The 18,448-nt window shown below is 34.9% G+C and overlaps 1 protein-coding gene across 2 annotated transcripts; it reads right to left on the bottom strand.

Annotated features, from left to right (window-relative positions):
- Positions 1 to 2,839: 2,839 nt before the first annotated feature.
- Positions 2,840 to 16,779, bottom strand: LOC125864911 (uncharacterized). Of its 2 annotated transcripts, XM_049545021.1 has the most exons (4): positions 16,582 to 16,776; positions 11,910 to 12,003; positions 11,109 to 11,213; positions 2,840 to 3,510 (listed from the first exon to the last, which is right to left on the bottom strand). In XM_049545021.1, the coding sequence occupies exons 1-4, from the start codon at positions 16,734 to 16,736 to the stop codon at positions 3,244 to 3,246; spliced, it is 621 nt and encodes a 206-aa protein (XP_049400978.1). In that variant the 5' UTR covers positions 16,737 to 16,776; the 3' UTR covers positions 2,840 to 3,243. The 2 variants fall into 2 exon arrangements, with proteins under 2 accessions (XP_049400978.1, XP_049400979.1); XM_049545022.1 differs by lacking the exon at positions 11,109 to 11,213 and having other exon boundaries at positions 16,582 to 16,779.
- Positions 16,780 to 18,448: the final 1,669 nt, after the last annotated feature.

An 18,448-nucleotide genomic window follows, 5' to 3' on the forward strand; every position in this document is an offset into this window, starting at 1 on the left:
TATTGCTACTTTTCAGTTATGTGGTTAGTGAGGATTTCACTTGAGTATATAGTTTCTTGGCGAGTTTCTTGATTATAATAGGTTATTTCTGTAGGTATTTTAAGGAATTCAAGGTTGTTCTACAAGTTATAGCTACAATTTCTCATGTTTCTTGAAGTTGCGATACAATTCAATTTTTTATGTTTTTGAGCTGAGCTTCTTCTGATTGTCGTTATGCAATCTGAATACAAAAGAGAATTTTGCAGCTGAATGTTGTTTTTATTTTCTTTGTAGATTGATTTAGTTAAGAAGTATTTGCGATAAAACATGTATTTTGTTGTTGCTCTAATCCTGCTATGGTTGCAGACCAACACCCAACTCAAACGAAGTGATGTGCCAACTATACATAAATGTATTTAACTTATTGTATTTTACGGACGATTACCATCAGTAACATTTAGGTAACCTCTTATTGTTGCATTTCTTTTGTATCCTAGGTACTTTCCTTTTGAATCGAGAGTTTTTCAGTCTCTGACTTACGAAGGTAGAGGTAAGATCTATTTACATCCTACCCTTCAAAGATCCCAGTTGGAAGACTGCAAAAAGTATGTTATTGTTAACATTTTAGGTAACCCGAAATGTACAAAAACTAATTAATGCATGTTGTTTCTTGTCATTCTTGAATAGGCCAAAATCTACACATGCAATTAATAGATGTACCTTCTTGTCATTCTTAAATAGGTTTGATATGTTTGATAAACTAGTCTAGGGTTTCAGGATCAAGTCTCCAAATTTACCATTGATTGGGGGTTTTTGACATCAAGGTATGATAGTATTCATCTGTGGAGTTCTTTCCTCCATAAGGTTCCTAAATTCTCCAATATTACAAGTTAGAGTTCTCCAATTGAAATTAGGATTTTATTCAATTTCATGGGTTGCTCTCAATTATAATCCAATTGATTGTTTTATGTATTTTTATGCATGAATTGAGATAACTACATGTTTTTAAGTTCAATGCAATCGAACCCATGCATGATCCATAATTTCCTGGATTTTGATTATATGATGAAGCTTTTGAAATATGAAAGATGAATTTATGAAGATATGCATGTTTCTTTATGAATTGTTGTTGTGAAAGGATTTCTCACATATGAAGTTATTGTGAAAGGATTTGCTCACATAAATGATTCATTAACGTTGAAAGGTTTTCTCACCTAGGATTGGCTCTAATGAATTCTAGCTTTGATTGGCTACTTCATGTGCCCTTCCATGGATAATAAGATAAGTTAAGATTAATGACTATTCCATGGGATTTATGCTTAATTAGCACCGAGAGGATATCAAGATGGAAGTTCTCCCATAGTTGAGGTTGGGTTTCTAGTAGCAATCTCCCTATCACATAACTATGTGTCACCATAGGTTGTCTTAGATAGAGATTAGCTAGTGGATCCACCTAGGCTAGAAGTTTATGGTTCTTACCTTGGCAAGTAAGGACATCTCTTTTTGATGTGGAATAGACATTCTTTTCGATGTGGAATAGACACTAGATTCCATGTTATAGCTCACATGGTCTATGTCAGTTAATGGCAAACATCCCACAAGAATGAACTAAGGTTACTTCTAGAAGTATCTCAAATGTGTTTTAAAGATGTTTAGCTTGCATTGACCATGATTTCGACTTATGTCTTCTAACATGTTATTTTATGATTTAGCTTGATCATTGCATGTCATATAAAGTCCCTTTTAGCAAGATTTCATAACTCTTTATGCATTGTTATCATAAAGGTGCATTCCATGTATTAATGCATACTTGTGCCTACATTGTTTCACTAATGTAGGGTCCGACGCTTCCATTCCGCACACTCGTGACCAGTGATCCCATATAGACATTGAAGATTGATGAGTCGTCATGTTCCGAGGACCAAGATTCTTTATTGCTTTCAAATCTTTTCTTTTCATATTGTGATGTATGGGTTACGTCTCAATCACTTTCCAATAGTGGAAAGTGGCTTTGAGACTTATGTTAGACTTCCGTTTTTGATGAAACTCTTTATGATTCAAATATGTCTTTTGAACTCTTTAAGATTCTATTATCTTGTATGTGTATGCTAAGTGGCTTGTATTGGGTCTCTCGAGGTCCTATATGCCATGTTACGACTGGATGTACTTTGGGTCGTGACAATATTAAAAACTTATAGGGAGATTGTTATACTTAACAGTGATTAGACCTGATATCAGCTTTGTTGTTCAGTGTCTTAGTCAATTGATGCAACATCCCAAGGCTTCACACATGAAAGCTTCTATTAGGATTGTCAGATATCTATTAATTGGGTATTTACTCTAAACAACTTGTTCCCCAACACCAAAAGATGTCTAACAGGATATTTGGTCAAGTTTGGTGATTCTTTGATATCTTGAAAATATAAGGAGGTAACTATATCAAGGAGCTCAACAGAGGCTTAATAGGAGCTAAGCACCTACAGTTGGTGAGTTCAAAGAATTATTTGTTTGTCCTTGTGAATTGTCATAGCAAGTCTGCTATGCAGAACTGCAATTGCTGCTAATCATCCATTTCATATAGATATTGATTGTCATTTTATCCGAGATAAGACTCAACAGTCTACTAATTCCATCATATTTGTCCTCTACTTACCTACTAGCAGACACTCACCAACACACGCATTTTTTGTCCAAGCTAGGACTGAAAAATATTCTCAATGTGCCTAGCTTGAGATAAATGCAGACTAACTACTTAAACTTGTTAGTTGTTTAATAATTAAGTGCTAAGCTGTTAAGAGTTAGTTTTAGACTCTACTGACTATTGTGGTTAGGTGGAAGTTAGCTTACATAGCACTTGTCATTCAACAAAATAAAATACCTTTCCTACTTGTGCAAATATCTGAGTCGGTTTGTGAGCTTTCCGCCATTTTCTCTTCTTTCATCAATGGCATGGAACTTGACATATTTATCTCTTACTATACAGTGACATAAAAGCTGTAGACAAATTAGCTTAACAATGCCCAGGTTCTTTATGATAAAATTGAGCACCAAATTTTGAAAGCTTAATTTAAGAGCTCAAATAGACTTCTCAATGCAATACATATATCACCTCCCTGTGCCACCATCAAGAATAAAATGTTTGCCGCCTATACGAATGGAACCGTCATGATGAACAACGTCTTGATTGCCATGGAATTTACGGGGTGACTTTTCATAGCATTGTGCCTTTAACAACTTAAAAGGCAAAGTCAACCGACTACATCTTTAGTCTTCAAGTGCTGCAATCTCATACCTAACTTCTTCCAAATGTTCATTTATTGCCGTCACTGCATCTTGAACACCATTGATAGCCTCCTTGAGAGCATTATCAAATTCTGCATCAGCTTCTGCTTCTTCAGTGCCTGAAGCTTCGGTTATCTTCTGGATATGCACGCATTCATGTCCAGTTGGCTTACTAAATCTACAATTTTCATGACTCACCAGACGCTCCGAGGGGCGGCCAGCTCTTTTCAAGACTTGTATTGTGGCGGTCTGCCAGACAAATTGTGACAAAACATCAAGCAAAGTCATAAAAAGAAATGGAAGCTTGCCATGTGTCTCACGTACATAGACAACATACATAGCAGCACTCTGAACATCAAATATTTGGACTAATTCTTGAAACTAGGATACATAAGAAGAGGGAAGTTAATCATGGGAAGATAGTTTGGGCATGGATTCTGGAGAAGATAAAATTATACCCAGTTCCCACGTTCAGATTTATATAGAACTCTTCCCTTTTTTAGTTTGTTGCTAAGAGATCGACACCTTTCTACATTTAGAAACACAAACTATTACAGTTCCATTTTCCCCTTAAAGTGATCCTCCTAAAGGAAGTGTGACACAACAAGTTTAAGATCATTAGATCCTTAAGGGTACTTTTCGTTGTCATATACATTTTAGGTAATCTATCACAAGTCAGTCTTTCTTTCTTAAAGTCGTGTCCAGCCAAACACCGCCATAGAAAATAAACATAGTAGTTCTTAGAAGTCTAAATGCATGTGCATTACCGCCATTATAATGTTCTTAACAACACATCTATTATCATTCTCATCATGCTTATTAATTGAAGCTACCATTAGCTTCGGCTTTATTTTCTGGAAAATATTTTTTAAAATTTTCTGGATAACTTTCTGAAACTTTTTGCTTTGGTCAGAGCTAGGCTACTAAAAATTGATTACCAAAAGAAATCTAATCCCTGTAACTGAGGACACTCAGTGATGCAAAGCATTTACAAGAAGAGAAAGCTCTCATTCAAGTTTGTCGCCTAATTGTACAACTATGATTACAGATATACAACTTCCTTTAATTTGGTATTTGATTACAAATACAACAGTTAAGACGGTGAAAATTTCGAACATCAAAGAAACAAGCACAGCTGATGTGTTATGTTATTTTCTAAACTCTAACCTCCACAAAGAAAGTAACTTAAGATATACATAGTCTAAGCGCAATTATATCTTGGCTATTTTCTGTCAAACTCCTAATTTGTAATATGATTACAGATACAATACGTTTTCTATTCGGTATTTGAATACAAATATAACACGTTTTCTATTCGGTATTTGATTACAAAAATAACATGTTTCAAACATCAACAAAACTAGCACAGGCTAATGTTATGCTATTTTCCAAACTCCAACCTCTACGGATAATGAAGAATATGTAACTTAAGATGCACACAGTCTAAACAGTTAAATCACAGTTAGTTTTGCTCAAACTTCTCTTTAGTAGATAATCCACAAACATATACCAAATTTTCTTGTTGAGAACAAAATTATGATGTGAGTTCAAGTATGAAAAGAAATGTCCATTACAAGTTTTGGGATAGAGAATTGTAGAGTAATTTTCTCAGGATTATGAAAGGTAGCTATGTAAGAAAGGTAACAATGTAAGGTCAATGAATAAAGTTGCTAAAATTAAGTTGAAGTTGCGGCATAGAAGCTTAGAGCCTGTTTGGGTTGGCTTTTGATTTTGACTTATAAGCCAAAAGCCATAAGTTAGAAATTCTAACTTAGGACTTTTGGCTTATATTTATCATTTTAGCTTACAACCCGGTTCATATAAGCACTTTTTTTAATTTAACCTAAGCACTACAAAAGTGCTTAAAAGCTATTTTGGCTTAAAAGAATTTAAAATAAGACAATCCAAACATTCTCCTAGTCTGGACCACATTTACAGATTGGAAGTCAAGTCCTGATTGACCTTTGAACTGAATGAGGTACTGTGATATTCTTTAAATACTGTGATGTGCGATATCAAGAAAATAAGTCATACAAATAAATGATCTTCAGGCCCCCAAGGCCTAGCTTGAGTGGCAAAAGGTGGAGGATTTGTGGCTTAGGTCGCAAGATCAAGCCCCACATCATGCAAAGCGAAGCCCGATATTTAAGTGGAGAAAGGTAGAGGGGCGGGCCCATTATCCATTGAGTTTAAAAGGTTGTGATTGGTTCAACGGGCGGGTCACTAACGGATTTCTCGGTTATCAAAAAGAAATTATCTTCAGAGAAATCCATCACACTATTATGAAACCTTTAGATGACTTAAACAATGATGTGCACGCACACACACAAAAGGAGAATAATGAGGTTTCACCCTAACTGTTTTTGTTTTCATCAGCATGAATTTATTGAAATGCAACAAATTTGGGGTTTTAGGGGTGAAGGGAATGCAAGAGTATCCAAACCATATTCTGTCCAGTAACAAGAAGAGCCAGAACTTGTTCGATAAATATCTTCACCCCCACCCCACCCCTATTTTAATAACGTTAACAACTATCCCCTTATCGTAATCTCTTATCCTTGAAATACACTTCAACGTTTATAAAGCCCTTGAAATACAGTACATGTTCCTTTCCTGTTTGGAATCAGGCCTGTCTGTACCAGCCTATTCCATTTATCAGTCTCCCTGCCAACTTTAGTTTAAGATATTTGCCTTATCATCATCCAATTGCAAAGGTAAGCACTCTGGCAATATGTTTCAGACAGATCCTCAAACTACAATTTAATTTAAAATGGGGTACTCAAGAATTGCTTCCAATTATCAAATGCTAACTTTTGTAGGTGGTCATAAGCTTTTCATCTCCATCACCTTTTTACTGGGATAGATAATAAACAAGTCCACCAACGTTATGACTAAAAAAAATTAAATGGGACCAGTCTTTCTCATATCAAACAAATGCTTTAAATATATGGATATTAATCACTGGTCATGAAACCTAAACAAGCTATTCGAACCAAATAAGCAACAAATGTACCAACATGAGCATAAAAAGAAATTGAGGGTTAAGCAAGGGGAGGAGGCAGCATATAATGAGGGGGTTCGGACCCCCTCGGGGAAAAATATTACTATTTATACATGGTTAAAATTATTTTTTAGGTATGTATAATAGATGTCGAACCCCCTTCCACTAGTTCGTGTGTTTACTTCTCAGATTTTGAACCCCCTTGTTAAAATTTCTGGCTCTGCCACTGGGTTAAGCCATGCAGCCATGCATGGCAAAATAATTCAAGATCAGGACATGTTTACCGTTTGAGCATTAAGCATGTAATAAAAGCTGTTTCGAATACTTAGTTACACAATCCAACTTTACGGGTGATTATTAAGAACCCCCTATTTTTGTCCAAAGTGAATTTAATACCCCCTAACAGGTGTTCTGGAAAAAGATGTGCTATCATTTGTCTTAAATCGCGTGAGAAGAGAAAATACCAAAAGCAGCCAAACTCATATACTTGTCATCTTCTTATTGGTTTTTTTAAAAAAAAGTAACTGTACTTAATTAGTTTTTATAACATTTTTCATTTTAGGTTTTTTTTATTCTTTTTCCATTTTTTTATTTTGTTCTTTATTCTTCTTTCTTGTTTGTCTTCTTCCCAATCACCTTTCTTCCCTAAACAGACAAACATATCTTTCTTTCTCCACTCCCTTAATACCACTATTAATTTCAATTCTACCTTCACTCAGAGATATATTACATTCTCTTTCACCATAGTTAATGTAGTTTTCGGGAACATAATATTGAGGAACAATAGGTGATAAATTATTGGTCAAAATATATTATCCTCCTCCTTACACTATGTTTTCGTAGAGAAATTTGTTGGTGAATTTAGTATTAGGGTCTATTTGGAAAGCCACTAGATAATTAGAATTGGCATATTTACTAGGGTAGTAATTACACATCCTAGTAATTACAACGTAGTCAAGCTAGGGGACAAAGGCTCCGACTTCAATCAAGTGAAGTGCATAAGGATGAGGAAGGCAAGGTGTTGGTGGAAGAAACCTCCATTTAGTAAAGATGACAAGCTTACTTCCACAAACTCCTGAAAGGAGAAGGGAACAAAAACATTGTATTGGGTGAGTTGGCGTACTTTGAAAGACTTCGGGCACTATAGGTATTTTAGGGTTAAGGAGGTTATACATGCTATTAGTAGGATGAATAGAGCAAGAGCGACCAAACCTGATGGGATTTCGGTGGAATTTTGGAAGTGCATAGAGAAGCCAGGTATGAAGTTGTTAACTAGGTTGTTTAATGCAATTTTTAAGACCGCAAAAATGCCTGACAAATAGAGATGTAGTACAATGGTTCCATTGTACAAGTGATATCCAAAATTGTAACAATTATAGGGGTATAAAATTGTTAAGTCACACTATGAAGGTTTGGGAGAGAGTCGGGGAGAAGACTGTGAGGAGAGGGGTGTCCATTTCCAAGAATGAACTTGGATTCATGCTGAGACAATCGACTGCTGAAGCATTCATCTTGTGCGGAGACTAGTGGAGAAATATAGGGAAAGAAAGAGAGACCTACATATGGTGTTTAGTTACCTTGAAAAAGTCTATGACAAATTCCCAAGGGATATCCTCTAGAGGTTCTTGAGGCTCGAGGTGTTTTGATGGTTTAGATTAGGACGATAAAGGACATCTGAAATGAAGTTAAGACTCGAGTTAGAATGGTGTGAGGAAACTCAGAGTACTTTCCGGTTGAGATGGGGCTGCCCCAGGGATCAGTTCTTAGCTCTCCTCTTTGCCTTGGTGATGGATGAGTTAACGCGGTCTATTCATGAGGAGGTTCCATGGTGTATGTTATTTGCCAATGCCATAGCACCGATTGATGAACAGTGCTAATACTAGGTTGGAGGTTTGGAGACAACTCTGGAGTCCAAAGGTTCAGGTTGAGCAGGACCAAGATGGAATATTTGGAGTAATTTCAGTGTTGCGTTGGATAAAGCAAACGTGGAAGTGAGGCTTGCCACACAGAATATTACAAAGAGAGAAATTTTTTTGTATCTTAGGTTGGTAATCCAGGGTAGTGGGGACATCGACGATGATGTCACAAATCACATTGGGGAGGCATGGATGCAATGGAGGCCTGCCTCTAAAGTCTTGTGCGATAAGTAGGTACCACTTAACTTAAAGGTAAGTTCTAAAAAGTGGTGATTAGATCGATTGTGTTGTATAGGGTGGAGTGCTATGTTGCTCGGACTCTTCAAAAATGCCAACGGGTGCGTGTCGGATTCGCCAAAAGTAGTGTATTTTTGAAGAATCCGAGACGGGTGCGGCAGCAAAAGTGAAGAGTCCGCGCAACTAAGGTGGAGTGTTGGCCAATCAAGAAGTCACATGTCCAGAAGATGCATGTTGTGGAGATGAGGATGTTGAGATGGATGTGTTGGCATACTAAGAGCAACAAGATTAGGAATGAGGTTATCCAGAGAAACTGAGAGTGGCCTATGTGGCAGACAAGATGAGGGAAGCGAGACAAATGATTTGGGCATGTGAAAAGGAGGTGCAAGAGGTTGGATGTTGGGGGTACGCGAAGGGGAAGAGGTAGGCCAAAAAAGTATTAGAGAGAGGTGATTGGACAGGATATGGCGTAGCTTCATAATATTGAGGACATGACTCTAAATAGGAAGAAGTGGAGGTTGCGTATTAGGATAGAAGGTTAGTAGAGATAGAGTGTTGTCTTGCCTTGCAAAGGTTTAGGATTATTAGTGTCAGTAGTAGTGCTAGTTGTACCCTTGTAGTTTTGGCCATATGTTGTTTCTTGTATTTCAACTATCACACTATTTTTTAAAATAACAAAAAAAAAAATTAAAAAAATTATGACTTGGTGTCTGGGCCAAATTTCGCACACCTCGACTAATTCCATCAGATACCTGCCACCTCCACCAAGGCTAGGGCAGATGGGAAGAATCACCTAGTATTTTATTTGTATCCACTGAGTTTTGAACCTAAGACCTCATTTTTGAAATAACAAATCAAATAGTAATAAAACAAATAAATTGAATTCAAAAATATAACTTAAATTCAAAATCCAAAAAAGAAAGTTTAACATAATTATGAATACTCTTATGTCCAATTCAACATAATACAAAGTAAGCTTCAATAGAACTTAAGTAAATACAATCCAAAAGAAAGGGAAAGCATAAGTCTATAACCTCATTCCACAACAAAATTCTACTCAAATAACATCACCTCATTGTATATCAAGTGTGTTAATGACTCATTCTTTCTAATATATATAATTTCAAAAACTAGAATAATAATGTAGCTACACACAAAAAGATTAAAAAAACAAATAAAAAATGGAATCACAAGGACTAAAAGTTGGGAATGAGAAGAAAGAAAATAAAAGAAAAATACATTTAGAACTTAAAAATAATTTTAAATGTAAAAATACAAAAAATTAAATTAAATTAATAGAAAAAATAAATTATGAAGAAAAGAAATAAAAATAAAAATACACGGGAAATAAATTTAAAAGTAACCTCGTTGTTATATGATGCAATTGCACTCAATTCTCAACCCCCTTGAAAATTGGAGAGTGCAATTATCCACTCCCTATTACACCCAATTCCCTTCCAAGTAATTGCATGCCCAAACAAATTGGTCAAACTGTGTAATTACACCCAATTACACTGAAATCCAATTACCATATGGCATTCCAAACAAGCCCTTAATTAAACAAAATGAAGAAGGAAAAAGTGGAATAAAATAAATTAGAAATCAAGGGAAATTTTTCAATTGCCTGGCCCCTGGGAAGATTTGTGCTCATCGGCACCATTTTTTCCTACAAGATGGTGATTCATTTTATTCACTTTATCTCAACGATCTAGGTGTGTGCTGGATTATTTTTATCACTTTTTTCTCCTGTTTTCTGTGCTTAAAAATGTTACTGATACTCTGATAGTTTTGAAAACAATATTAGACTAGGACAATATATTGTAGGTTGTGTTGTTGGCAATGGCTGTAGGTGTATATTGATGTTGACAGCTCAGGATGATGGTGATTGGAAATTAAAAATAAAATAAAAGGAGAACATGAAGTAGTCGAGTAACAGTTGAAGCAAAGGGAGTCGTGGAGTGGTAGAATGTCCGTGGGAGAAGAGGGAATGGCAGAAGTATATGAAATTTGAAGGAGATGGTGGAAGTGGAAAAAAGTGTAAATGGAGTGATTAAAAAATTAAGTGGATTTTCACTGGGTATGTTGTTTGAGGTGGCATATGACGTGGCTGTGTGTGTAACATACTGCCCCTCATTAGATTGGATCTTCATCTTCAAAAGGGTATTAAATTCACTTCGGACGAAAAAATAGGGGGGTAAATAATCACCTGTGAAGTTGAATTATGTAACTAAGTTTTCAGGACAAGTTTATGAGGGGCATTTTATGTATTTTCTCAATGTTTTTTTTTACTACATTAAGAAGACCACTGATGCACAGAAACTCTCAAAGTTCCTGGTCCCTCAATTTCTGCCACTACATGTTTATTGTGCTTCAGTTATCATTTCATTTTGTTATGTTTATTGTTCCTTTTCTTTGTCTGTTTTAGAATGATTCCCCTATTATTTGTGATGTCTTCCTTGCTTTTGTTTTCTCCTTTTAAATTTGCTTTGATATGCGTTACTTGAGCCAAGGGTCTTCCGAAAACCTCTCTACCTCGGGTAAGGTATGCCTACACACTACCCTCCCCAGACCCCACTGTGGGATTACACTGGTCATGTTCTACTGATGCACAGAAACAAAAAGTCAAACAGAACATATACCATTTCACAGCTAATATCTATAATAAATAACTGCAAATTCAATGACAGAAATACCAGCTGCAGCTTCATCTTTTCTTGATTTTGAACAGATCTCAAAAGTAGAGACAGATCTTCTCGGAAGCAATGGGCAGTTAGAAACTGAGACTCCATCTCAAGGACCTGGAGTGATGAAAATTGCTCAGAAATTGCAAACATGATGCCATTGTTCAGAGCTATAAGCCAAACCACAGTTATGGGCGGCAGACAGTAGGATTATAACACCACTGGCAGAGTTGAGGTATAGTGAATGTGAAAGTGAAGGGATCATGACATGGTACTATCAAGGAGCTCGTGGATAAGATGGATAAACTGTACCTCATGTTTGCTTATGCATTAAGTGTAGGAGCTGAGGTCTATGTTGCTCGAACCCTCCAAATATGTTCTCGCACAGGTGCCGGATTATCCAAAAATACACTATTTTGAAGTATCCGACACACCCATCGATATTTTTAAAGAGTCCGAGTAACATAGGCTAAAGTTGTCTACCTCTGAATAATTCGACTATGTACAACTATTATATGTAGTAAGAAAATTTATAAATATTAGTTGGGAGTGGCAGCGCTTGGTGTGGGTCATCAGGAGGGAAAGGGTCAAAGATGAACTTTTCATCCCTATCCGGATGAGGGTCTTCTTCTTTTGATAAGAACCTAACAATTAAGGAGGGGTTTCTCATAGGCAGGATTAACCAATTAAGTATGGATTACAGTATGAGTGAACTGTTAATACACAGGTAGATCAGATCTCTAATCCTGTCCCCCTCCTTCAAAACAAACTAGAAGCTGGATTAATATCTGCACGATGCACCACCATACTAACCTGCTTTGAACAATCATTAAATTCAGCAGTGATCTCACTGCATAGCTGTTGGTAAGTTGATTCTACTCCTGAAGCCATATAATCTTCAAAACCTCTGCAAGTCAAAGGGCATGAGCAGACCATTTAGAACTGCAACACATCCAGACTAAAAGATAAAAGAAAGATTATACATTTTTATGCTCTAAAAGAAAACACAAACCGCAGGTCATAGCAATCAAAATTGACATGAAAGAAGCAACAGTCAAGATAATCAGATCATATAGGTTTCTGCCCATAAATGGTGCAAATTAGGATTGAGAAACAGAATTACTTACTGATAACTAAAACATCATTTCAGTAAGCAATGACTATTTTTTATTTACTTTTTAGTTTTTACTTTTTGATGACTGCGTTGTTTGGGCCAGCTTTCGCACACCTCGACTAATTCCATGGAATACTTTCCACCTCCCATCAGCAATAAGTACCGAGTAGCTCTGTCCACCAAGGCTGAAGAATCACCTAGTGTTTTTTGTCTCCGTTGAGTTTTGAATGACACCTCAAGGTTCTAAACCACTTCATTAACCACTAGGCCACACCCTTGGGTGCCAGTAAGTAATGACTACTATAAGGCTTGAATGTCATATCAATTACCCATCTCCATCATCTTCCATGCTTGTTCTCTTACCTCCTTTACTTTTTCTTTTTTAGTCTTTTCAGGGTTAGCATACTGTGGTTTCCAAGGCATCATTGGAATTTGGCAAAATAAAATGATCCTTTCTTCTGATCAGCAAATAATTGTTTTCATTTAAATAGAGGAACCAAGGAGGTTCTACATGATTTGTAAACAAAAAAAAAGTCAACTCCAATGAGATCAATCGGTCCATATAATAAGCTATTACATTCACATATCTATGTTTATTATACCCCAAAAAAAAAAAAAAACATAGTATCTCAGAACACAGAATCTGTGCATGGTGTGCGAACTTCTTAGCAGCTTCTATTTCTTTCCTTGAAAATAGGCAGGGGAGTCATTTCCCTGAAGATTCTGATGTGTTTGGCTGGCCAATAATTACTTGCTCAACATGGAATTGAGTGTAATTGAGGTGGGAAATAACTCGTCAATTCTCAAGAGAGAGGTAAGAATTGCCAGTAATTATTTAGAAACTGTTTCAAAAAAAACAAAAATGAATTGCCGGTAATTATTACAAGGTGACTTTTCAAATTCTTTTAGTTTTCACTATCAAATGTATTATTCTTTTAACACTCTTCTCTTCCGTTCTTTTTTTCTCGTCTTCCAAAGATGTATTGCTTTTGGTGCTATTACATTTTTTATGAGCTTTTATATCTTAAAGTATCTTACATTAGCTGGAACACCCCTGGAAGGCAGCACTAACAAAAGCAAATGGGGAATCGTCCCAGCAGAGTAATATGGTGGACTATATGGAAGGAGAGAAATTTCTAAGTGCTTTGAAGGCAACAGCAGCTCTATACAAAAGTTAAAACTGAGTGCATTATTAGATTTTGTTATTGGTGTAGTTCAGATTTTAAAAACAGAATAAATACACTCTTGATTGATGATGTAGCACAGAAAGTTTGCTCACTCTTATAAGCATGTGACGTGCAAAATAAGTTTAAAACTGATTAGTACATCTAAATTTCATTTTTTAATTGGATACATCACATTTATTTACACTAAATTAATTATCATTATTTTTTTAAATTGACGGGTTTTTTTCTCTTCCTTTTTCCTTTCATTTCTTATTTATTTTCTTTTGTTTTTCCAAACAGACAGTCAATCACCACTTACTATATTGTTTTCTTGTCAAAAGGATGTATCTGTTCAGAGCATCATTTGTTTTGCTCCTATTTTGGATGAATATTTTAAATTCATGGTAGCTAGTTCTAATAAGTTCCATCTTACTTAATCATCCGTTTGAAAAAAGAAATTGATCACCACTGCCTATAGTCACTGGTCACAGCAACACTACCGACAGAGAACCACAGCTGACTATCACCTCTTTTCTCCCGTTTGTTTTTCCTCTTCCCTGGACCATTTCATCATTCCAAAAAAAAAATCATTTTTTGTCTCCCAAAATGATCATCAGCACAGCCATCCACCATAGCCACCTTTTTAACACAGCAATCCACCATAGCCGTTAACACACAAATCAGTCTGGAGGTCTCCACCATCTTCCTCCCTTTCACCACTGGCTTCCACAGCCATTACTTTCCAACTCTCCTCTCACTACAAAAATTCCAAATCTAGAGAAAATCCCCACCTAAAAAATCACTTCCAATTCAATCTTCAATCTCATCACTACCCCTAGGTATAAAACGCATTGGAGATTAATTAGTGAAAGCAACTAATCAAAGGAGTAAAAAGATGGGCCAAACTTCAGTATCCTTGAGAAGAAAGGTGTCCATAGGATTTTTTAAGGTGTTTCCTCACATGGATTTTTGAAGCCATTATCATCCTTTTACTGATGGAAGAAAGGGCGTTGGTGAGATTGAGACTTCAAAGAAAGGGGAACGAAAAAGAAAAGGAAAGAAAATGGAATAAGAGAAAAGAAAAGAAGAAAAAAAGGGATAGGGAGAATATTTTTCTTTAAAAGAAAAATAGAAATATACACTTCAGGTGCGTAAATTTTACCCGTTCATACAAAACGAGTCCTCATGTTTTAGGTGTTTATTTATTCTGTTTTAAGAAGTATAGGGGTAATAGGATGGACACAGTATAAGTTTGTAGCTAAAAATCCGAAATAAGTTCAAGGATGCTTTTTTGCCTTTAGAAAACTAAATTTGTATTTGGTAATATATTTTTAAGGAAAAACAAGTATGTAAAATACCTAGTTATAACTGATAATATTTAATATTTTTGAACACACATATATTTGCAATACTTTAAAGCTCATTTACTTGTTCATCTGAAAAAGAACTATTTGATTTTTTATATGAATTGCACAATGTCAATTTATGTGAAGCTATTTGATGGGTCATGGACCAGCGAGTTTAAGAAAGAAAGGATGACTTTTAGAACTTGTTGTCTTACAATTGTCATAGTCCCTCTGTTTCAATTTGTTTGACCTTCTTTCCTTTTTAGTGGGTGTTTGGATTGGCTTAATTTAAGTGGCTTTTGGATTTTAAGCTCCTTTTAGTTTTGGAATTGTTTGGGAAACAAACACTTTTTTTAAGGCTGGAAAAGTTTTTCTTTTTTAAAAAAAAGAGCCAAAAAGCCAAAAGTTGGGTGTCCCAAACTTATGGCTTTTAGCTTATAGCATACAAGTCACTTTAAAAAAGCCAATCTAACACCTCCTTCGTCCGTTTCAAAAGGGATGTCTCTTTCCTTTTTTGGAAACTCTATAGTTTCAACTTTCCACATGCATGTTTAAGACCACAAAATTAAAGGTCATTTTGGTACATTCTACATATCTTCAATCTAAGACCACGAGATTCAAAGGTCTGCATTACTTTCTTAAACTCCGTGTCAAGTCAAAACAGGACAATCAAATTGAAATGGAGGGAGTTTCTCAATAAGGGTAAAATGATAATTTCACTAAACCTTCCAAATTTAGAAAGAGGTCGTTCTTCTTTGGACCGACTAAACATAATAGGCTCACATAAATTGAACAAGATGAGGGTAATTTTTATATTTTAAAACTAAAAAATATTTAACTCAGTAATTTATATTTTTATGAAAATATCTATGTCAGTAATTGTATTTACTCGTTTTCAACCAAACATAACACTAAAAATTACATTGTTATCAGTTTATGTCAAACAACCAGGTATTTTTTGTAATTACTATATTCTGTAATTTATAACTCTAGTAATTATACAGTAGTTTCCAAACAAACCCTTGATCTTTCCTAGCATGACACAGGCAATTCCATATAACTGCAGGGATTATGCAGCTAGAACTGTGTAGTGCAAGAAAAGATGGTTAAAGATTATTCACCTGTTTAAAACATATAACATCTAGTTCGACAGTGGATGCTTTGTTTAAGTATGTCAAGGTTTTTTAATTCTATAGGGAAACAAGGTATTACATTTGGTTGGAGGTAACTCAAATGCAAAATTTTGGAAGATGTATAAGCTCATCAACAATAGGTATACCTGGATGACAGTCGAAATTGGGATGTTCGGTTTACAATTGTTGGCACTTGGCAATGCATGTTGTTGTCATCGTTGGTCCTAATACTCCATAAATTTGATTTAAGGAGATGTAAGCATATCCTGAGAGGTTGAGGGACCAAGCTAGAGCAATGTTTTGGAAACTTAACATGAAAGTAAATGGTACAAATGAAGAAAATAGGTGGGGAAATGTAAGAGTAAGCGTTCAAGTACTGGTGTTATGACATTAAAGGTGGAAGATCCTCCCTAACAAGGATGACAGGTCTATGTTGAAGTTGATAAATAGCTAGGTGCTACTTCTAAATGAAGAAAGAGGGCTAAGAATCCACACAGTACCTTGAAGATGGAACGCAACATAGATTTGATTTCAGTTTCCCTTTGTATGTATGCTCTTATTAGCTCAATTTAAGGTTAGGTTTTGGAGGAAAGGATTTCATTTGGCATAGCAGAAGGCGTGTTTAGCTAATTTATTCTGTTATTCGGTTTGCAGTTTCAAAAACCCAAATAAATACTCAAAAAGACAAATAGACAAGATTTGGTAGCAGAAAATCAATCTCCTTACCGCTTCAGCCTCGCATAAGCTTCGGCTCTTCGTTGCTGCACACCCACAAATCTTCGAAGCACTGCCACAATTTTCAATGGATCGCTCTCTCCGTAATTACCTTCCTCCGAAATTTCTACCTTCTTCTCGAATTCTTCCACCATGCTCGACTTCATACCTCTATCTCATCTATTTCTCCCCCAATTCCCTACAAAATCAAAGCTTTATTGATTTTATATTGGGCGTGTGAAAGAGTTTTTGGCTAAAAACATTCATATACTATCCTCAAAACCTAATGTACATCCTTAAAGTATCCATGTAAACAAATAACATCCTTAAAGTTTCACAAAATTGGCAGGTTTCATCCTTCTGTTACTAGCCGCTTAAAATTTAACAGAAAATTCACGTAATTTCACAACCACATAATCAAAAAGAAAAAAAAACACTCAAAGTGAAAGAAATATAGCATGGCAGAAAGTTATTCGCATGTATAGCTGTTTGTTTATTTTTCAAATGATCATATAATTAATTTGATATTAATGATGTCTCACAAAAAAATATTATTTTGTTTTATATTTAAAAATATTCTTTTTCCAATTTCTTTTTGACTTTAGATATTTATTACATTGGAACTAAATGTAATTATCACATATCCTTCTCAAAAAATATAATTATCACATATTCAAGAATCCAACATAAAAATTTCAAATCAAATAATATCGAATCAAATTTCAGAAAAATGAATTAGATGGAATGAATTTCAATTTTTTCAAATTGAAAAAATTGAACCAAAATTTTCAAAATCGAACAAAACAAATGTCCACAAAAAAATCACTACAAAGATTGTCAATTTCACGGTATCTAAATTTCGTTTTTTTTTTAAATTGCATGAAACTTTTATGATTTATTTCAATAGTTGATAGCACGTTTTATTAAAAATATAAATTTTGTTTAGTAAGTGGAATCCTCTTCACCTTTGGGTTGGGACTTGGGTGGAGCACATATATCCTGCATTTTCTTAAACTTTTTTTTTTTCTTTTCGTGTTTTCTTTGGACATGTGAAAGTCACGTTTTTTGCATGTGATTTTGAAGCTCTCGTTAGTTTCTTAACGGTGGCACATTGAAAGGATGAGAGTTGTTAACTTTGAGAAATGTAAAGGATGTTTTTTGCTTACAAAAATATAATAAGGATGTAGGTTAAGTTAAAGGTATAGTACAAGGATGTTTTTGGTTAAAATTAGAGATATTTAAATGGATTGAAATACAAATCATGTTAGGTCTTAACCCACTCAAATTTACTTTGGATTTAAATGTCCTTAAAAACGATTGGTTTTGACCCGCCTAATTTGATTTGTTTAATCTCAATAATTTTAATATATTGTTATTTAAATTTTATAACCACAGTTTGAATTTTAACTAAAGAAAAATTAGAAAAAAAGAAATTACAAATCATTAGATAAATTCTAAAAAGATATAAAATAGATAGTAGTTTATACCTTTAATTATAGGCTTAAGTAATCAGCGGCTCTTAAAGTTGTCTGCATAATCCACTTAGACAGGACTATTACCTATTAGACACTTTAATATTAAAGAATATATATCTATTGAACATAAAATGAGAACTTTTTTAAAAAATGTTCTGTGTGTAATTCACACGCGTTGTCTTAAAACAATCACAAATAAAATTACGACACATGGCACATGGACCCAGTCTAGCAATAAAATATAATTTTCAATTTAAAAAAATAAAAAATCCTTTCCAGCCTTCAATTAATGATCACAAAAAAATTAAAAAAGAAAATCTCCCCCACACCCCACTCCGCACCCCCCACACCCACCTAACCCTTTGATCTTTCTTCTTCCTTCTGCCTGTGAACTCCACTGACCG

Source organism: Solanum stenotomum, chromosome 5 (genome assembly GCF_019186545.1).
Source record: "Solanum stenotomum isolate F172 chromosome 5, ASM1918654v1, whole genome shotgun sequence".
Classification (NCBI taxonomy): domain Eukaryota; kingdom Viridiplantae; phylum Streptophyta; class Magnoliopsida; order Solanales; family Solanaceae; genus Solanum; species Solanum stenotomum.